Source organism: Mesoplodon densirostris, chromosome 1 (assembly GCF_025265405.1).
Source record: "Mesoplodon densirostris isolate mMesDen1 chromosome 1, mMesDen1 primary haplotype, whole genome shotgun sequence".
NCBI lineage: Eukaryota > Metazoa > Chordata > Mammalia > Artiodactyla > Ziphiidae > Mesoplodon > Mesoplodon densirostris.
This window is the reverse complement of record NC_082661.1, coordinates 113,719,848-113,742,577: the sequence shown is the minus strand read 5'-3', so window position 1 is coordinate 113,742,577 and position 22,730 is coordinate 113,719,848. Positions and strand designations below refer to the sequence as shown.

General features: G+C 41.6%; 1 protein-coding gene across 3 annotated transcripts in view; it reads right to left on the bottom strand.

Moving 5' to 3' along the window:
• TBCE (tubulin folding cofactor E) overlaps nt 1-22,730 on the bottom strand; it is a 132,398-nt gene that overhangs the window by 11,548 nt on the left and 98,120 nt on the right. For all 3 annotated transcript variants that reach the window (XM_060108039.1, XM_060108048.1, XM_060108056.1), the window contains 3 exons: nt 9,572-9,757; nt 4,904-4,992; nt 67-166 (listed from right to left, as the gene is read on the bottom strand). In XM_060108039.1, coding sequence (XP_059964022.1) covers nt 67-166; nt 4,904-4,992; nt 9,572-9,757 — 375 coding nt within the window. The remainder of the gene's footprint in view (nt 1-66; nt 167-4,903; nt 4,993-9,571; nt 9,758-22,730) is intronic.

Sequence of the window (22,730 nt, the reverse complement as noted above, 5' to 3'; positions counted from 1 at the left end):
ACTAAGCCGTCCTCCCCACCTCTTTCCCACGGAGATGCCGACAATTAGGCAACCGCGCGTTCATACCTGAGATTAAGGGCTTCCAGGTGCTTGAGCTGATCAGCAATATCTACGACTTCATCCCATGATGACAACAGGTTTTTTGACAAATCTATGCTTCTAACATCTAAATGCACATGTTAAGAAACAGCAATATGGAAAGATTCATAAAAGACAGGATAGTAATTACCTCAATTCTGGAACATGGGATTGTTCCCTTTTCACTTTATACCTTCTATTCTGCTTGCCATTTTTTCATGAGCACATATTACTTTTACCCATTTTAATCATCCAGCTGTTTATCCAGAAACTAAAAAGTTCATTGTCACATGCTGCAAACTTGAGACAGACACAGACAATCAAATGAGTGAGAACCAAATGTTGTTAATGCTAAACCATTCTAGCATTATCCAACAAAAAGAGAAAAACCAACAGTGATGGTAATTGTGATCATCAAGCACCTCAGGTGTGCCCAGGGGCCTTGCCCTTGGCACTGAGGAGCCCCTGCAGCCTCACACCAAGCACACGCATCTCCTCCTGGAGGGCACCGCTGAGCTCTGTGCTGCAGGAATCCCCAAGTAAGGAGAGGCACCTCCAGTGACCAACAGGGTTATTAGCTTGGACACATGTTCAAAAGTGCTAAGAAAGGCCTGCAATTCAGAGGGTCTCCTGTGGGTTGGACGGAGTGAGTGTGACACCCACCATCCCTGGTACAGGAACCCAGAGGGGGTAAACCAGTAGAACAGAAAGAGAAAGGCACCTGATGCCAGGGGGGAGTGGTGGCAGTGCCATCAAGAGGCCAAACCCCTGGGCAAGAGACAGAAGCTTGGAGCAGGACTGGACCAGCTCAAGGAGAATGTCACATGCTACTCTGATACGTGTAGAAGCTGTTCAGTTCATTCCTCTATTCTGCAAATAATGATTGGGGGCCAGGTGTCTAGCAGTGAACACGCCGATCAGTAAGCACGTGCATCTCTGGCGTGCCAGATACAGACACATATCAGAGTACCAGCGCTGGGCCTGCAGCAAAGGGGGTGTGTGAGGAATTTATGCACGTTGCTCACGGAAGACCACTTTCTCTATAAGGTGATATGTGAGCAGAGAACTAAAGGAAATGAGGGAATGCCATCCCAGAGAAGAGCATCAGGGCAGAAGGGATGACATAAGCAAAGGCCCGGAGGTCGGAACAGGTTTGGCCTACGGCCGGGACGGCAAGCTCCTGTGTGCCCGGGCAGAGGGGCTGGGGGTCTGAAAGGGAGGTCCCCGAGGCCTCGGGGGCCAGGCCCGATCACAAAGGGCCTTGCAGGACTTTAGTTAGTCTCTGTCTGAAAGGGGAACTACTGGTGTGAGCGGAGCTAGGCCTTTAAAAGGTCACTCTGCTGCTGTGCTAAGGCACAGACTGCAGGGAAATGAAGACAGAGCAGAAAAAGGAGGCGCAGGTTCCTGAGCAATCTGGGCTCAGGCCAGACTGGGTGCTAGAGGGGATGGGGATGTCAGGTTCGGTGTCCTAGCAGGAAAGCTGAGCTGCTGGGACTTGCCGCTGGATTCAGATGAGAGAGGTGAAAAAAAGGGAAGAGTTAAGTTACCTCCAAGGTTTTTGGCCAGTGCCACTGGAACTTCCCTTTACCGAGACAGGAAAGACTACAGATGAGCAGGTTTCAGGGAACTTAACGTCCCAACATGTTCAATTCGAGATGACCATGAGACACCCAAACGGAGGTATCAGATACACAGCAGACAGACAAGTCTGAGTGGGGACGGGTCTGGGCTAGAGGCTGAAGTGCAGGAGTCCAGCATCTGCAGGCTGGACACATCTCCTCAGGAACAAGTAGGCCAAGGGTCAGGGGTCTAAGCCTGGGGCGCAGCGACCTCTGCAAGAGAGGCTGAGGAGGAGAGGCCGAAGCGGGAAAGAGAACCAGGATCAAAGAACAACCACCACCTGCATCCCGCGTGGTCCACTGGGTGCCGGAAGCATTCTCCTTTATCATGAAAGGAAAAAACAGAGGCACACAGCAGTCAGTAACCATGCCGCCTGGTGCAGACCAACAGGTGTGAATTTAAACCCAAATCAGCCTCAATCCAAAGCCCATTTCCTTACAGCCCACTATGCCACAGGGCGTCTTTATGCGTAAAACACAGAGAAAGTAGCTTTTAATAAAAATAGTGGCGTCAATCAACAGGGTTGGTCGAAGAGGAAAGCCTTTTAGGCAGGTACCAGTTAGGAAGCTCCAAGAGGTGGCAGGAAGAGGGGAAAGAAGGCAGTGGAAATGCACAGAAGGGGATGAACCCAACCCGGCCGCACAGGCAAGCCAGACCCTGTGCCGGCTCCCACTGGCTGTGGGTGAACTGGGTCCAGAGAGCTAAGGACCGTTCTGACGGTTTTAAATGCTTGTGTTTTAGGCGGTCCTCTGAGCAGCCACACAACCTCCTCCAGTTTGCTGGTGGGTCGCAGGCCTAAGCTATTTACTCTTTGGCTCTTTAGGGAACAGCTTGCGGGCTCCCGACCTAAGGAGACTCTAGAAGAACCGGGGGCACAGCAGGGACTCGGAAATAACGCCCAGAACCCTGGGGGCAGGATTCTTATGCCCTAAAGATGAGACACAGAGCAGCATGACGCGTCCAAGCTCCGGTTGCCGGCAGAGTGAAGTTCAGTGGCGGAAATGGCAAAGAAAAGCTGGGCTTTTTTTTCCGTAGAACAACTACCACCTAAAGGTGCCAAATCAAAACAGAAGGAGAGTTGCAAGCATGCGCCTGCTAGACACCAGCTGGACAGAGGATCCTCGGCAGCCACCTGGCTGAAAGCTCCCTCTGAGGGTCTCAAAGCCGCCACAGGAGCAGAGGGGCTTGACCCCGACGTGGGCGTTCCCTCCGGTGCCCGCAGTGCGGCCCCTTGTGCCGCCTGTGTCCCACAGCCGCTCTACCCTAGCCGCGGGCCCTCATGCGATGGCTGAGCCGGGCGCGTCTCAGGGCTGGCGGTCCAACTCCAGCCGCCCTTCATTCCCACCGCCTCTGCTAACTCTGGGCCATTAGGTTGGTGGGAAAGGCCTCGAGGCCAGTCATTCTCCACTCACTCATGCTTTCCACTGTGTAGCCAGAATTATACATATTTCTGCTAGTCTGTACAGAGCACAGGGACCACCTGCATTCTGGTATCAACTCCAGACAGGCCAACAGTCGTGAATGTCGTCCCCACACGCGTGTACACGTGCGCGCACACACGTGTGCACACACACACGTGTGCACACATGCGCACGCGCACAGTCCAGGGAGTTCCTGGTGCTCTTGTTCCTCTGGACAGAGGATCTTCCCCATGTTCAGAGCCAGCTGGTGAGGCATCCCTTCCCCAGCGGAGCTCGCCAACCTGACACACTCCCACTGCCTTCAGCCCCAGCTGAGCAAATGACCTCAGAGAGGAATCAGCCTAAAAACGGTGACTGGATTAAACACACCAGGCAATCCTTCAACTTCAGGCAAGAATTCAATCAGCAAGTGCAAGGCATTCATCACTGAGTCTGCAGATATCAGGGGTGACTTGGTTATCTCACCAAACCTCATTGCCTCACGTCTCAGGAGACGTTCTTCCCCAGCAGAGAGTGCGGTATAAACAAACGAGACGCTGATTCCCCAGCACACTGCTGACAACTCCAATCAACCAAACAATTCACACGCCCAAACCCCTCTGCGGACCAGATCTTTTCTGTGTTGAAGATGAGCCTTGAACCGCCCGATTCCCAGTCTTCCAAAACCACTTAGGAGGAGGCTAGGCAGATTCCAGAATGCGCCAGGCACCTCTGTGGCACTTTGCTCCTTACAAGCTCCATTCCACACCCCGAAATGCCCTGACTCGGCTGCCTAACCTGCAGAGGGAACGACCTTTCCTGTCACCACAAAGCAGGTACCGCCAGGGTGGTTAGAAACATTTTGCTAAAGAAAGCTACTCTCATCTGCCATCTCTTCAGTCAAGAAACCTGATTGTAAGCTGCTACCTTTTGCATAAACTATTATGTACAGACTAGGCAGGCTTAAGGAATTGGGAGAAGACCTTTTAAAGTTAGGGAGTCTATTTCATTCGCTTAGAGAAAGTCTTTCATTCGCCACTGGGTTTTTTTTTTTAAGGCCAAAAAAAAGCGTTTATTTGGGGTTTGTTTGGACTGCAGCCCAGGAGACACAGATCCAAGCAGCACTTGAATTGTGTTCCACCAGACTACAGAATGGAGCAAGTTTACTGGGAATTTTTTTAAACTTACCTCCTGTATTTTTAGTTGTGGGAATAAGAGTAATACAGGGCAAAAAAACACACTCGTAAGAGAAGGTAGGGATAAGAGATGACACACTTCGGAAAAGCCTGTTTTGAGGTATTATAACAAAACTGCATCCAGCTGCATGAACAGGAACCTTAATAAAGGAAAGAGTTTATCTTCCTCCCTCACAGGAAGGCAGTTGGGGCTGGCGCAGTGGCCCGGGTACCATCCAGGATGCTGGCCCCTCTCCATCCCTTCCCTCCCAGTCCTCCCTGGATGGCGTTCTTCCCACAGGTTGGCTGCTGAGCCCTGGGCCTTCTGTGTGCACTCAAGGCAGGGGAGGACGGAGGGCAATGGACAGAAGCAGATCCAGCCACGTCTGTCCCGCTTGAAGGAGCCCCCACCACAAACTCCCATGTTACATCTCCCTGGTCGGGGCGAGTCACACTGCCTCACGTGAAAGCAAAGGGTCTAGGAAGGTAACAATTTACCTGGGCGGTGACAACCCCAGGTGAGACCGAGTCCCTGTTAGGAGAACAGACACTGGGTAGGCAACCAGGGTGTCTGGCTCAAGTGTCAAAGCCAGTCAGACCCCAGTGACGACTTCTCATTGGGAAGGATACTAGGACAAGCTTTGGCAATTCCTCCTTTGTCACCAGGACCATTTACTGCGCAGTTCCTCAAAGAAATGTCCTGCAACTTGCTCAGCTGACTGCATGAAAAACACATAGTTCACATGTATGCATAAACACGTACGCTATCCATCGGCCCTTTAAAAAATTGAAAAGCATTTCAGACATATAAAAAGGCACCAGAAATAACAAATTCCAGTAGCCACCACCCAACTTAAGAAATAAAGCATTACTGTAAAAAAAAAAAAAAAAAAAAAAAAAAAGAAATAAAGCGTTACAAACATGACACACATAAGTGAAGTCCTCTGAGTCTCTTTCCATCACCCCCTCCCCTCCTCCTCCTCTGTTCCACGTAGGGAACCAGGGCACTGCGTTCGACGTTGACTTAATCTTAAGCATTTCTTAATAGCTTTACTACATATTTCCATGTCCCTAAACAATTACAGTATTTTTGTATATTAAGAAATTTGTCATAAATGGTAGTGTACTGCGTATATCCTCCTGCAACTGATTTTCCCTCAATAGTACGTTATTCAGCAGTAAGCTGTAGCTATGTGGACACGTGCTCCAGAGCATGCACCTTCACACCTTGTAGTTTGTTACTATATGGAGAGACCACAGGTAATTTATTCCTCCCCTGGGACAGGTAGATTAGTCCCAACAGTGCTGAAGGACACACCACTGTATAGTTTTTGTGCTCACGTGGGAAAGTCTCTCTAGGAATACGGCCTAGAGAGCGTGAGTGCGTGTCTTCAGCTTTTTTAGATACTCTCAGAAGCCACTTTTTCAGTGTAGAGAAGCTGTGCTGTTCTATTCATTAAAAGAGCCCATGTGTTACAGTGCCGGAGAGTTAAGAACACAGGGCCTGGAGCCAGACTGCCTGGGTTCCAATCCCGATTCCACCGCTCCTCTGGCCTTGGGTGAGTTAACATCCGTGTGCCTCAGAGTCCACATCTACACACCCACATCCACGGCGGTGCTACTCACAACCGTCATATGTAAGCAAACCAAGTGTCCACTGACCAATGAATAAAGTGTGGTCAATCCATACAATGGATTATTATTCAGCCTTGAAAAGGGAAGAAATTCTGACACATGCTGCAACATTTGTGAACCTGGAGGACATTATGCTGAGTGAAATAGGCCAGTCACAAAAGGACAAACACTGTATGACTGCATTTATATGAGGTACCTAAGTGGGCACCAACTCCACAGAGACAGAAGTAGAACGGTGGTTGCCAGGGGCTGGGTGGGGAGAGATGCGCAGCTGTTACTGAAGGGTTACAGGGTTTCAGTTTGGGAAGATGAAAAGGTTCTGAAGATGGAAGGTGATGACGGTTGCACAACAGTGGGAACGTACCGAACACTGCTGAACTATACGCTTAAAAATGGTTGAGATGGTAAATTACGCATTATGTATATTTTACAATTTTAAAATGCTATGATAATTTTTTAAAATTAATTAATCTATTTTTGGCTGTGTTGGATCTTGGTTGCTGCACGCGGTCTTTCTCTCATTGTGGTGACAGGGGGCTACTCTGCGGTGTGCGGGCTTCTCACAGCGGTGGCTTCTCTTGTTGCGGAGCACAGGCTCTAGGCCCGCGGGCTCAGTAGTTGTGGTGCGTGGGCTTAGTTGCTCCGCGGCATGTGGGATCTTCCTGGACCAGGGCTCGAACCCGTGTCCCCTGCACTGGAAGGAGGATGCTTAACCACTGCGCCACCAGGGAAGTCCATGCTATGATAATTTAGTGAGTCAGTATTTGTGAAACTCTCAGAATATTGCGTGACATACAGTAAGTCACTTTATAAGCATTTATAAAAATAAACATAAAACTGACAACCTTTGGGGGGAATACTAAGACCACCATGCAAGGCATCAGCTATTACAATCACCAGAAACTAGGGGGAAAAGACAGCAGCAATGTTCCAGGGCAGAGGCTCCCAAACTTTCTCAGTTCACAGGGCCCTTCACAGTGTTTCAGTAATTTTCCAAGGTGCCCCTAGGCCAAAAGAAACACCTCACAGTTCCATTTAGTAAGGAGTTAGGGCCAAACAACTTAATAATTATTTATGTCCTACCAAACTAGTGTCTGTCTAGTGGGCACTGCACAACTTCCCGAACGCTGGAATCAGACTGGACCCTCACCACCTCCTTTTCCCATTCCATGATGATTTTCAGGAGATACCGGCTTTTCTTTCAGCACAAGAACGGCCAAAAACCCAGCTCTGCAGGGAGATGACACCATGGAAAGGAACAGTAGGAATATCATGAAACTGAACTAGCTCCAACTAGTAGTTTGCACCGTGTCCAACAGATGTCACTGTTTCCCTCTAAAATTCAAAATACCCTGTTGTGCCCCGGTGAGTTTCCTGCAGGCCCGGAAACCTTGGTACAAAGCTTAGGGATCCAGGTCTGAATTCACACCACTCCAGAGCCACAGCCATCTCCAAGGAGAAACCATACATAATGGTCTTTATTTGGTTTTGATTCCTTTATTATGTCTTTTCTCAGTGCTACCAACTCAAAGCTGGTCAGCTGGAATTAATCAGGAGACAATACAGTGGCTGAAAGTAGAGGTTTCCATCCCCAGCACTGATGCCTACCATTCACGGCAGGATCTCAACCGCTATTCCCAACGGCCTAATAGCTTAGGTATTACTCTGGAAATGAGGAAACAGAGGCTTAGAAGCCAGAATTAACTAACTCTAACTGCTGTCAGGGCTAGAAAGTGGCTTAGCTGACACCTGAACCCAGCCTGACTGGCTCCAACATTGGGTCCTTTCCAGGAAGGACACTAGCTAATTACTGAACACACTGATACTCAGGCAGTAGAGTCATTCACCAGAAAACTTCATGAGTTATGCAGCTGCGCATAAACTAGGGGAGGAAAAATCTGTTCGCATCTGTTGTTAATATTCACAGAGCCCATGGTGCTCTTTGAAAGAGATTAACCAATAGAGGGGGAAAAAGTGCCTCTTTTGGGTAAATGATACTTAAATATTTGCATTTTAAATGGAAAAAATAGGGACTTCTCTGGTGGTCCAGTGGGTAAGACTCCACGCTCCCAATGCAGGGGGCCAGGGTTCGATCCCTGGTCAGGGAACTAGATCCCACATGCATACTGCAACTAAGAACTCTGTGTGCTGCAACTGAAGGAGCCTGTATGTTGCAACTAAGACCCGGAGCAGCCAAAATAAATAAATTAATTAATTAAAAAATAAATAAATAAATTGAAAAAATAAAGCAAAGAACTTTAACCCTATGAAGCACATAGCTCTATAAATCAACAGCAAAAACCATTCACGTTAGTAATCTCTCAGTGGTGCATTAGTCATGACTCTTCTGTTCAATTTATATATTCTAAATCCTCAACAATGAATGTATATTGTTTGTAATTAACTGTCAAGTTATTGCTTTTTCAAAAATCTTGATTTATTTTGAGTTTTCTTTTTTTTTAATGCTGGTCATCTGTGCTAAAAAGCAGAGATATCAAGAAATGAATTTACTGGGAGTTCCTTGATGGTCTAGTGATTAGGACTTGGTGCTTTCACTGCCATGGCCCGGATTCAATCCCTGGTTGGGAAACTGAGATCCCGCAAGCTGTGCAGTGTGGCCAAAATTTCAAAAAAAATTAAAAATTAAAAAAAAAAAGAAATGTATTTACTCTTCAACACTGTCCCCGTGTGCACTTAAATTCTGTATCATGTTAAATCTTAATGACAATAATAACAACAAAAGCAACAAAAAGATAGCAAAGTATTTTACTTTGAACAAAACGACAGTTCAATTCTTTTACTTTAGAGACAAAGTAAAAGATCGCAGGCCTATGCCAAGTAGCGGCAAATCTACTCTCCGAAGTGGCCACCAGGGGTCATTACTTTGACGCCTCATCCAGGTCAGGGTCAAACACCACGCACTGACCATCACTGCTAAACCAGCGTAACCTGAGAGGTTCGTGTGCAGTTGTGCGTGGTTCTGTGTGAATATCAGCTTCCACACTCTCTGGTTCACGCGGTGCCTCAGAAGGAGCAGTGAGCCTGTCTACAGAGCATCACTGTGTTCAGAGAGTTGGGGAGGACAGAGAAAGTTCAAATGCAGCAGTTTCAAAATGCATTATGTAGTGCCCTTCAGACTGCTACACAGTCACTTGTGGGTACTTCTTAAAAGCAAGAGCCCATGCATGGTATTCTGATCTAGTAGGTCTGGGATGGGACCCAGGATTCTGCATGTTTCAAAAGGAGCCCAGGTGATGAGGGTGTGCAGCCAGAGATGGGAACCACTGGGTTCTAGAAGGTGCCATCATGCTCCACGGCACAGGTAACAATGTAGACTTCTGCTTCCATTTTTGACTCATCATCCAGACGTCAACCTTAGTTCCTTCATAATTAGTCAATACAACAGAGTATGGTATAAATATTCATAATGGGCAAATCAGTGTTTCATTTCCAATCTAGGAAAGTCCTGTGCTAAAATAAGGATTTTAATTTCCCTGAATACTCAATCCTTGGATTCCTCTGATCTCAATTTACTGTTTTGCAGAAAAGATAAGACCACTTTGGGAGCAAAGTTCTGAGCACTGACATGCAGTCGGCTGACCTTAAATCCTGAACTTCGATGAAACTGTGAAAGTCGGCTCTACCATTATCAGTTCCACTTACCTTTGCTGTTTTACAACAGAGTCAAAACCAATGGTTTCCACAGGTTTATTTCCAATTGTAACAATTTGCTCTTTTCTCTCTTCCTCTGGTTCATCCTCTAACGCATAGCGGTTCTTAATTGCAGTGAGAAAGTCTACTCCAAAATTTACTTTGTTTGGACGAATGAAGGAACCTCCCGTTGGGTGCCTGGGAAAGGAGAGAAACGGAACAAAGAAAATATCATCTATGGGGACCTTTAAATAAGATCACACACACAAAAATCCTTTATAAACTGTCACTCCGCCACAAATGTAAAATGCCTGCATTTACAAATATATTAGCAAATAAAAGCAATTAAACAATTTTTAAAAAGAAGGAAAAAGAAAGTATCATCACCAGAAGGCAATGTTCTGAAGGTTTTCAAAATTTTCTGTATGCTGAAAAAGTAGAATCAGCATAAAAGGGAGAGTAATATACTAAAAAAAAAAAAGGTAATTTGTACAATTGATCAGAAAGGGTTGTGTGCTGATGCAAGCATGTAAAATCCCAATAGATAAACAGACAGATGGAACAGATGATTCACAAAAGAGGAAAGAGAAGTATTAAATCCATGGGGGAAAAGTCTTACCTTGCTAATGATTAAGAAATGTAAATTGGGACTTCCCTGGTGGTCCAGTGGTAAAGAATCCACCTTCCAATGCAGGGGAAGTGGGTACGATCCCTGGTCAGGGAACTACATGCTGCAGGGCAACTAAGCCCACACGCCACAAATACTGAGCTCTCGCGCCTCAACAGGAGAGCCTGCCTGTGGCAAACTACAGAGCCCACGCACCCTGGAGCCCGCGCGCCACAGCTAGAGAGAAGCCCACGCACCACAACAAAGACCCGACGCAGCCAAAAAAATTAATAAAATATTTTTTAAAAAAGAAATGTAAATTCAAGCAATGAAACTATTTTCAACAAATCTAGCAAAAAATAGAGTCCTAACACTCAAAGACTGAAAGGTTGGGTTACTTCTTGATTGTATAATCATACTCCTGGGAATCTGTCAGCAGGCAATAATTTAAAAATAAAAACAAAATTGCTTTTACAAAGATTTTATATAATAGCATTTTTTCAGTAATTGAGCAACTCTGGAAACCATAAAAATGCCAGCTGGACAGGAACTATTAAGTAAACCAGACAGATATAGTCATTAAAATATTCTAGCTATAATACTTAATAAAATTACTTACAGAATAATGCTGAGATTTCTAAAAATGGAACCAAATTGTACATGACACAACTACAGAGGAATCATATCTATGGCTAGACAAAGATCGAATAAGAACACAAAGAAATGAAAACATTTGTGGATAACAGCATTATGTACAAAAATCTTTTAAATGATAATTTGAACTAAATGAAAGTTCAAATATGGGACTAAAATAGAGCATGTAGAAAGAATTCTATAGAAATATAGGATATTTTATCACAATTTATATTCAGGTTTTATAACAATTTTTAGTAATAATCTCTAGAAGAATTTAAAAATTATTAATCATATTGCTGTATGTAATGACTGTTGTCAAGGCTTTCCAAGAGATTCAAAACAGATCTTTAGACACATTAAATTTCAGCATTCAGCACTGCATCATGGCAGTCAAATCTTACTGTCAGGGAAATCTAAGTATGCCTATAAAACAGCTGTAGAGCAGAAGCAAGAACTACAATCCTGCAGCCTGTGGAACAAAAACCACATTCACAGAAAGACAGACAAGATGAAAAGGCAGAGGGCTATATGTACCAGATGAAGGAACAATAAAACACCAGAAAAACAACTAAATGAAGTGGAGATAGGAAACCTTCCAGAAAAAGAATTCAGAAAAATAATAGTGAAGATGATCCAGGATCTCGGAAACAGAAGGGAGGCAAAGATTAAGAAGATGCAAGAAATGTTTAACAAAGACCGAGAAAAATTAAAGATCAAACAAACAGAGATGAACAATACAATAACTGAAATGAAAACTACACTAGAAGGAATCAATAGCAGAATAACTGAGGCAGAAGAACGGATAAGTGACCTGGAAGACAGAATGGTGGAATTCACTGCTGTGGAACAGACTAAAGAAAGAAGAATGAAAAAAATGAAGAGAGCCTAAGAGACCTCTGGGACAACATTAAATGCAACAACATTCGCATTATAGGGGTCCCAGAAGAAGAAGAGAGAGAGAAAGACCTGAGAAAATATTTGAAGAGATTATAGTCGAAAACTTCCCTAACATGGGAAAGGAAATAGCCACCCAAGTCAAGGAAGCGCGGCGAGTCCCACACAGGAAAACCCAAGGAGAAACACACCGAGACACACAGTAATCAAATTGGCAAAAATTAAAGACAAAGAAAAATTATTGAAAGCAGCAAGGGAAAAATGACAAATAACATACAAGGGAACGCCCATAAGGTTAACAGCTGATTTCTCAGCAGAAACTCTACAAGCCAGAAGGGAGTGGCATGATATACTTAAAGTGATCAAAGGGAAGAAGCTACAACCAAGATTACTCTACCCAGCAAGGATCTCACTCAGAGTTGATGGAGAAATCAAAAGCTTTATAGACAAGCAAAAGCTAAGAGAATTCACCACCACCAAACCAGCTCTACAACAAATGCTAAAGGAAATTCTCTAAGTGGGAAACACAAGAAAAGGACCTACAAAAACAAACCCAAAACAATTAAGAAAATGGTCGTGGGAACATACATATCGATAATTACCTTAAACGTGAATGGATTAAATGCTCCAACCAAAAGACACAGGCTCGCTGAATGGATACAAAAACAAGACCCATATATATGCTGTCTACAAGAGACCCACTTCAGACTTAGGGACACATACAGACTGAAAGTGAGGGGATGGAAAAAGATACTCCATGCAAATGGAAATCAAAAGAAAGCTGGAGTAGCAATACTCCTATCAGATAAAATAGACTTTAAGGAATGTTATAAGAGACAAGGAAGGACACTACATAACGATCAAGGGATCAATCCAAGAAGAAGATATAACAATTATAAATATATATGCACCCAACATAGGAGCACCTCAATACAGAAGGCAACTGCTAACAGCTATAAAAGAGGAAATCAACAGAAACACAATAATAGTGGGGGACTTTAACACCTCACTTACACCAATGGACAGATCCTCCAAAATGAAAATAAAGAAGGAAACAGACGCTTTAAATGACACAAGAGACCAGATAGATTTAACTGATATTTATAGGACATTCCATCCAAAAACAGCAGATTACACTTTCTTCTCAAGTGTGCACGGAGCATTCTCCAGGAGAGATCACATCTTGGGTCACAAATCAAGCCTCAGTAAATTTAAGAAAATTGAAATCATATCAAGCATCTTTTCGGACCACAACGCTATGAGATTAGAAATGAATTACAGGGGAAAACAACGTAAAAAACACAAACACATGGAGGCTAAACAATACGTTACTAAATAACCAAGAGATCACAGAAGAAGTCAAAGAGGAAATCAAAACATATCTAGAGACAAATGACAATGAAAACACGAAGATACAAAACCTATGGGATGCAGCAAAAACAGTTCTAAGAGGGAAGTTTACAGCTATACAAGCCTACCTCAAGAAACAAGAAAAATCTCAAATAAACAATCTAACCTTACACCTAAAAGGAACTAGAGAAAGAAGAACAAACAAAACCCAAAGCTGGCCGAAGGAAAGATATCATAAAGATCAGAGCAGAAATAAATGAGATACAAACAAAAACAATAGCAAAGATCAATAAAACTAAAAGCTGGTTCTTTGAGAAGATAAAATTGATAAACCATTAGACAGACTCATCAAGAAAAAGAGGGAGAGGACTCAAATCAATAAAATTAGAAATGAAAAAGGAGAAGTTACAACAGACACCACAGACATACAAAGCATCCTAAGAGGCTACTATAAGCAGCTCTATGCCAACAAAATGGACAACCTGGAAGAAATGGACAAATTCTTACAAAGGTATAACCTTCCAAGACTGAACCAGGAATAAATAGAAAATATAAACAGACTAATAACAAGTAATGAAATTGAAACTGTGATTAAAAATCTTGCAACAAACAAAAGTCCAGGACCAGATGGCTTCACAGGTGAATTCTATCAAACATTTAGAGAAGAGCTAACACCCATCCTTCTCAAACTCTTCCAAAAAATTGCAGAGGAAGGAACACTCCCAAACTCATTCTATGAGGCCACCATCACCCTGATACCAAAACCAGACAAAGATACTACAAAAAAAGAAAATTATAGACCAATATCATTGATGAATATAGATGCAAAAATCCTCAACAAAATACTAGCAAACAGAATCCAACAACACATTAAAAGGATCATACACCATGATCAAGTGGGATTTATCCCAGGGATGCGAGGATTCTTCAATATATGCAAATCAGTCAATGTGATACACCATATTCACAAATTGAAGAATAAAAACCATATGGTCATCTCAATAGATGCAGACAAAGCTTTTGACAAAATTCAACACCCATTTATGATAAAAACTCTCTAGAAGGTGGACATAGAGGGAACCTACCTCAACATAATAAAGGCCATATACGACATACCCACAGCAAACATCATTCTCAATGGTGAAAAACTGAAAGCATTTCCTCTAAGATCAGGAACAAGACAAAGATGTCCACTCTCACCACCATTATTCAACATAATTTTGGAAGTCCTAGCCACGGCAATCAGAGCAGAAAAAGAAATCAAAGGAATACAAATTGGAAAAGAAGAAGTAAAACTGTCACTGTTTGCAGATGACATGATACTATACATAGAGAATCCTAAAAATGCCACCAGAAAACTACTAGAGCTAATCAATGAATCTGGTAAAGTTGCAGGACACAAAATTAATGCACAGAAATCTCTTGCATTCCTATACACTAATGATGAAAAATCTGAAAGAGAAATTAAGGAAACACTCCCATTTACCACTGCAACAAAAAGAATAAAATACCTAGGAATAAACCTACCTAGGGAGACAAAAGACCTGTATGAAGAAAACTATAAGACACTGATGAAAGAAATTAAAGATGATAGAAACAGATGGAGGGATATACCATGTTCTTGGATTGGAAGAATCAATATTGTGAAAATGACTATACTACCCAAAGCAATCTACAGATTCAATGCAATCCCTATCAAATTACCAATGGCATTTTTTACAGAACTAGAACAAATCATCTTACAATTTGTATGGAGACACAAAAGACCCCAAATAGGCAAAGCAGTCTTGAGGGAAAAAAACAGAGCTGGAGGAATCAGACTCCCTGACTTCAGATTATATTACAAAGCTACAGCAATCAAGACAATATGGTACTGGCACAAAAACAGAAACATAGATCAATGGAACAAGACAGAAAGCCCAGAGATAAACCCACGTACCTATGGTCAAGTAACCTATGATAAAGGAGGCAAGGATATACAATGGAGAAGACAGTCTCTTCAATAAGTGATGCTGGGAAAACTGGACAGCTACATATAAAAGAATGAAATTAGAACACTCCCTAACACCATACACAAAAATAAACTCAAAATGGATTAGAGACCTAAATGTAAGACCGGACACTATAAAACTCTTAGAGGAAAACATAGGAAGAACACTCTTTGACATAAATCACAGCAAGATCTTTTTTGATCCACCTCCTAAAATAATGGAAATAAAAACAAAAATAAACAAATGGGATCTAATGAAACTTAAAAGCTTTTGCACAGCAAAGAAAACCATCAACAATACAAAAAGACAACCCTCAGAATAGGAGAAAATATTTGCAAACAAATCAACGGACAAAGGATTAATCTCCAAAATATATAAACAGCTCATGCAGCTCAATATTAAAGAAACAAACAACCCAATCCAAAAATGGGCAGAAGACCTAAATAGACATTTCTCCAAAGAAGGCATACAGATGGCCAAGAAGCACATGAAAAGCTGCTCAACATCACTAATTATTAGAGAAATGCAAATCAAAACTACAATGAGGTGTCATCTCACACCAGTTAGAATGGGCATCATCAGAAAATCTACAAACAACAAATTCTGGAGAGGGTATGGAGAAAAGGGAACCCTCTTGCACTGTTGGTGGGAATGTAAATTGATACAGCCACTATGGAGAACAGTATGGAGGTTCCTTAAAAAACTAAAAATAGAATTACCATATGATCCAGCAATCTCACTGCTGGGCATATACCCAGAGAAAACCATAATTCAAAAAGACACATGCACCCCAATGTTCATTGCAGCACTACTTACAATAGCCAGGTCATGGAAGCGACCTAAATGTCCACTGACAGACAAATGGATAAAGAAGATGTGGCACATATATATAGTGGAATATTACTCAGCCATAAAAAGGAACGAAACTGAGTCATTTGTTGAGATGTGGATGGATCTAGAGACTGTCATACAGAGTGAAGTAAGTCAGAAAGAGAAAAACAAATATAGTATATTAACGCATGTATGTGGAACCTAGAAAAATGGTACAGATGAACCGGTTTGCAGGGCAGAAGTTGAGACAGAGATGTAGAGGACAAATGTATGGACACCAAGGGGTGAAAGCCGTGGGGGGCTGGGGATGGTGGTGTGCTGAATTGGGTGATTGGGATTGACATGTATACACAATGTGTATAAAATGGATGACTAATAAGAACCTGCTGTATTAAAAAATAAATAAATTTAAAAATTTTAAAAACCCACAAAAACAAACAAACAAAAAGCTGTAAATGTTAATATCATCATTTGATCATGTCAGAGAATGATGAAATACATGAATTGCCAAAAATGTATGATAAACACTATTTTGGCTTATGCCCTTTAACTCTTTTAAACAAATGAAACTTCCGGAGTAGTCACCATAATTAAAGAGGATGAAAATAATACTGATGATAAATTTTGTCAATATAAACATATACATTTTCTTCTGGGAGGTGGGTCTACAGAGATTACCAGATTGTAAAAGGAACTCGGAATCTCGGAAAGTCAGAAGTGATATCAGGGCAAAAAGAAGGGGCCCGGAGGTTGTGAGAACCCCGAGAGAGGGTGGTGTCCTGGAAAGCAGTGGAGACAGTGGACAACCGTGTCCAGGGCTGTGAATGCTCGGAAGGCGACAGCTGAGTTTGGCCAGTGAATCTAGCAGTCGGAAAGTGACCCTGCTAGAAGCAGCTGGGGCAGGGCCATGGGACAAGCTCCAGAGACTGAGAGGAGAGTGGGCTCAGACTCCTCTCATCTGCAGGAGATCCAATGGAAAGGGGAGAGGAGGGATGGAAAGGGCAGACGTTTTAAGATGGGAGAAAGTACCAAACTTACATGAGACAAAAATAACCCAAGGGAGAGGGGGAAATTGTCGACGCAGGAAATTAAATTCTCTGTTGCAGTAGAATCAGGTCCTGAGTCTGCCTGCTGTGATATCAGAGGATCACTGACTACCAGAAGCTGCCTAGGAAATATTTCGTCTTCTTTTCACACAGAAAAGGCTCCTAGTGTGAAGAACACAGTTCTGTTTTAACAAACACATTTCTATCACTCAGCTAAAGAGATTAGATGTAGCTAGCCTCGTTTTTATATATATATGTATTTTTTAATTTTTAATTTTTGGCTGCATTGGGTCTCTGTTGCTGCGCATGGGCTTTCTCTAGTTGTGGCAAGCGGGAGCTACTCTTCATGGCGGTGCACGTGCTTCTCATTGCGGTGGCTTCTCTTGTTGCGGAGCACGGGCTCTGGGCACATGGGCTTCAGTGGTTGCGGCACACAGGCTCAGTAGTTGCAGTGCGCGGGCTTAGTTGCTCCGTGGCATGTGGGATCTACCCCGACCAGGGCTCAAACCCGAGTCCCCTGCACTGGCAGGAGGATTCTTAACCACTGTGCCACCAGGGAATTCCCTAGCCTCTTTTTTTTTTTTTTTTTTTTTTTTTTAAGAGTTCAAACGGATCTACCTAAGAGATTACCTAGTCTAGGACTTCTCAAACTCAACCTGAAAAACAGTCAGTCACCTGGAAAGCTTACTGGAACCCACCCCAGGGTGTGCGCGCAGTGGGACTGGGCTGGGGCCCAGGTTTTGCTGTTTAAAACAATGTGCCAGGGGGATTCTGATGTAAGGGGGCCTCGTGTCCCACTTTAAGAAACTCTGATCTAATCCAATCCCATTTCAGTGGGGGATACTGGGGTCACAATCACAGAGGTAGCGCAGCCAAGACTTGGATTCCTGACTACCAGTGCACTATCCTTTCCTGCATTTCTGTCTTTATTCTCCTCACTACCACAAATTTTAGTAGTTATTAGATCCATCAGTAGATATTATTATTTAATGTTATTTAGTAAAGAAATATAGATCTAAAAAAGAAAAATATATATCTAACTAGATCATAATTTTAAAATATTTTTGATTACTTCAATGTGACTAAATTTCCTCTGTAATGCAATGTATTTTTTTTTCCTGCTTTTGAAAAGATTATGTTATGCCTCCAGAAAGGACACACAACACAAAAAAAGTCCTGGTCTAGTGTGTATTCCACAGAAGAAGTAGAATCTGAGTTGGACCTTGAAATCTGAGTAGGAGCTTGATGAAAAAGTGGTGGTACTTGTCCTACAATAAGCATCAAACAGGATCCTACATGAAAATCCCTATGAGAATAGAGAAAGCACAGTAAAAGCAGTACTACTGAAAATAAAACATTTCTAGAACCGTAACATTTTAAATAAAACATTATGCTTTAAACAAAGGTGCTTCACCCACAATGTTCGCCGCAGCACTACATTACAATAGCTAAGACATGGAATCAACCTAAATGTCCATCAACAGATGAATGGATAAAGATGTGGTGTGTATGTGTGTGTGTACACACACACACACACACGCAGACTAAAATATTACTCAGCCGTAAAAAAGAATGAAAATAATGCCATTTGCAGCAACATGGATGGACTTAGAGATTATCACACTAAGTGAAGTAAGCCAGACAGAGACAAATATCATATGATATCACTTATACACAGAATCTAAAAAAATGATACAATGAACTTATTTACAAAACAGAAATAGACCCACAGACATAGAAAACAAACTTATGGCTGGTTACCAAAGGGGAAAGGCAGGGGGAGAGAGATAAATTAGGAGTGTGGAATTAACATATACACACTACTATATATAAATAGATAAACAACAAGGTCCTGCTGTATGGCACAGGGAACTATACCCAATATTTTGAAATAACCTATAAGGGAAATGAATCTCAAAAAGATTATATATATATATATATATATATATATATATATATATATATATATATATATATATATAAACTGAATCACTTTCTGTACACCTGAAACTAACACGATATTGTAAATCAACTATACTTAAAATAAATAAATAAATAAACAAAGGTGTTTCTTACAAAGTAAATCACAAAGATGACTTGTAGGCTGTCCCGTTTAATTTTCCATTTTGACAGCACACAGTCCAATCTTGTGTTTACTGACAACTAAACGTTATGAATGTTAAACACTTTACATGTACAAGGCTGAACTAAATCCCAAGGTATGTTGTTAGGTGTTGGAAAAATAATTCCAGACAATTTAGAACACTCGTTTATGTACCTCAGTCTATCTAAACGTATACAAACAAATGAGTTTTGCATCTAAGAGACTGTTCCTAGAGTCTCACATTTATAAAACAGGTTTTGGCTTGTGAAACAGTGAAATTTGAAATTTTAGTGAAATGAAATTATGAAATTTATGAAATAGTATTAGTTTTCCTTAAAGGAGTAGCATTGGGGGGTGGACAGAGAAATAGGAAAATGTATTGTTCAAATATTATGTGATTGAAATGTAAAAATAAGTATGAGAGCACAAATTTTAAAACTAGCACATTTATAATAAATGGAAAAACAACAATGCAAAACAAATACCATGGTTTTCATTTCTGTCCTAAATTTATAACAGTGGTAATGAACAATTCAAGAAGAGACCTTTATTGCTGTTTAGTTTCGCTGCAGGCAGAAGAAAGAAGTCAGGAATGGTGTTAGGTGGGTGCAAAGGAGATGCTGTGCCCTTTACAGATCAAAGGAAAACATCAAACATCAGTCTCCTCTACAACATTCCTGGCAGGTTTCTAGGAAAAACAAACAGCCCAGCAAATAAAAAATGCTAGCTGAAGGAGTGCCCATCAATAGCAGTAAATCTTCAAAGACAAACTAATAATTCAAAGATTCCACTGAGATCTTAGATTATTATCAAGATGTTGCATCTGAACACTGAAATCCTGAACCCTGCCTAAAAGAGAAAAAACTGGGGGAGGGGAGGAAGTGAAGGGGGAAGAGTCCAAAATGTTTTCTTTTGTAAGCATTCGGCTTGTTCAAGTTCCTGCCTCTTTCGGCCCACCAATTACATATGCAGCTAGGAAAGTCCACATCCCAACCATGGCTCTTGCAGAAATGAAAGACTCTCACGAAGCACTATAATCAAGATTCAGTCTGCCCAACAGAGTTGTCATATAAAATTCAGGTGCCCAGTTAAATCTGGATTTCAGATAAACAATCTGAAATTTGTTACATTCTTAAAATTTTTCATTATATGTATGATGCATGTCCCATACTTATACCAATAAATGATTTACTGCTTATCTGAAATCCTAATTTCACCATGCATTTTGTATTTTTATTTGCTGAATCTGGCAATACTACTCAAAGGTAAAAGGGTCCCCAACAGATTCCAAAACTCCTATAGTAAGTATATTTCTTACTGGGGCTTGTTTAGATGCTGGGAAAGACTGGGTCTCTGGGGAGTATCTAATAATAATATCCTTGACCTTGATATCCTGTTTGTTACAGGCATGCATAGAGCCTTTTCAGCAACACTGCGTAACTAACCATTCACCATGAGAGGAGACATATTCACTCTAATTTAATGTACTGTAATATCTAAAGAATTGACCTGGTGAACTCATTTTCCCAACAGAAAAAAGAAAAAAGCTCAGCAGATAAGCATCTTTTTGCACACTGCTTCTGAATGTCACAATTTCTATTTTGCCCTGATTCATGGGAAGCTTCCCAAAATGAAGTATCTCTCTTCACCTCTTACAGAGATTCACCCTGCCTGTATCCTATCAGCACATTTAGTGATTTCTTAAAAAATTATCCTATCACTTTATACCATACCAGAATATTTTATTTTCTTTATTTTTATTAATTTTTATTGGAGTATAGTTGCTTTATAATGTTTTGTTAGTTTCTGCTGTGCAGCAAAGTGAATCAGGTGTATGTATACATATATCCACTCTTTTTTAGATTTCCTTCCCATTTAGGTCACCACAGAGCATTGAGTAGAGTTCCCTGTGCTATACAGTAGGTTCTCATTAGTTATCTCTTTTATACATAGTAGTGTATATATGTCAATCCCAATCTCCCAATCCATTCCACCCCCTAGGAGAATATTTTATACTGATGCATTAATGCTCATTTAAGAACCTCAGAACACTTTCCAACAATCTTATGACGCACAGAGGATAAGCAAATCGAGGAGCTTCCATTTGTTAAGTTAGCCAGTGTTGTGGACATGGTCTGGACACCATGTCCCCTCTGACGCCAAGTATTAAACTCCATTCATGGTGCTGAAGAAAAGTAAGATTTTAAGATTTCTTGCTCAACAGAAAAGAGAAATCATGCAATTACTTAGAAAGGGAATATTTTCAATAAAAGCTGAGGGTAAAATACTGACCTGCACAGTTCAAAGAGTTTAGGGTATACCCTTTAGTTTAGGTTGAAAGAAAAGCGCTGGAAATCTGAGGATAAGGCAGAGAGAAATTCAAAGTTCATCACCTTAACTGAACCTCTCAACTCCCCAAAAGACAAGAGATGGAGAACAGAAGCACCTGGGAAAGACACATAACTGGTTCACAGGCATAAATTTGGGATAAACCTGTACACTACTACTGTAAACCGACAGTGTCACAAATATTAATTATGGGTAATTAATATATAACCAGGAGATTGCCATATTTACCTTAGGTTATTTAAGAGATCAGATTGAAACTAAAGAGTGACATGAAGTCCTCTGAACATGGGGGCCTTCCAAGGTAATCTGGTCCACTCCCTAAACTTCTTCTGTCAGTGTCACACCAACTATTCGAGAAAAAAATTTATCTCATTTTTAGAGACCTACACTAAAGAGGAGTTCATTCATAACCAGGATTTGAGCTTGACTCCAGTGTTTCGTGCTCTACTCATAACCCACTTGGTCACCAATACCTGTCACATCCATCTCAAAGAGTCAGAGTAACGAACAAATGTGATAACATGGAAACAATGAAAGGTAACTGTGAAGATGGTTCTTCTCTGGGTTAAAGCCTATCTTATATTCTTCTTGAAGGTCGTTGTTAAAACAGAGGTTAGACCTTTGCAAATGTTATTCTATTCTAAACTGAGAAGTCTAATGAGATCAACGTGAGCTGAACTGGTTGGGGGAAAATACACAGGGAAGAATGTATGCCCTGAGCCGGGCCTTGAAAACCACCCTGTCTGTCCCTAGGTTCTGACCTCAAGCAGCAGGACCTAACCCTGACCGGCAGGGTGTCACCCCAGCAACCTGGGACGCTGGGGAGACTCAAGAAAGCAGCTCACCAAACACCTCATTCAACACACCCTAATATCCTGCATACACAGCAGAGGCCAGCAGACTAGCCTTCATAAGACATGTGCGCCAGAGCGCATAACTACCCTGTTATACTGTGCCTAACAGGCTCAGCCACTTGACAGTAACATGTGCTTCTGAAGAGGTGGGATCCAAATTTTGCTATAAATATGACAACTTCTGACCCATTTTCCTCCTTTAAAATGGGTATATCACCTTTTTGCCATTTACCTATTTCACAAGTATAAGATGGGAACATTTATGATCTGACAACTTTAAATTGCTTTGGCTTCATGAAAATTGCATCTAAGCATTAAAAAAATGTGTACTGTGGTAAAATACGTATCATTATTATGACTTTCCAAGTAAAATTTGAAATGTAGAAGAAGACTCCAATGAAGTTACTAAGAGATCTGAATTAGCTTAATAACAAGTACATGTGGTATATTCTGTTTTGTCTGATTTAGAGATTCTAAGATATTGGTATAATCTTTACTAGTTGAAGCCA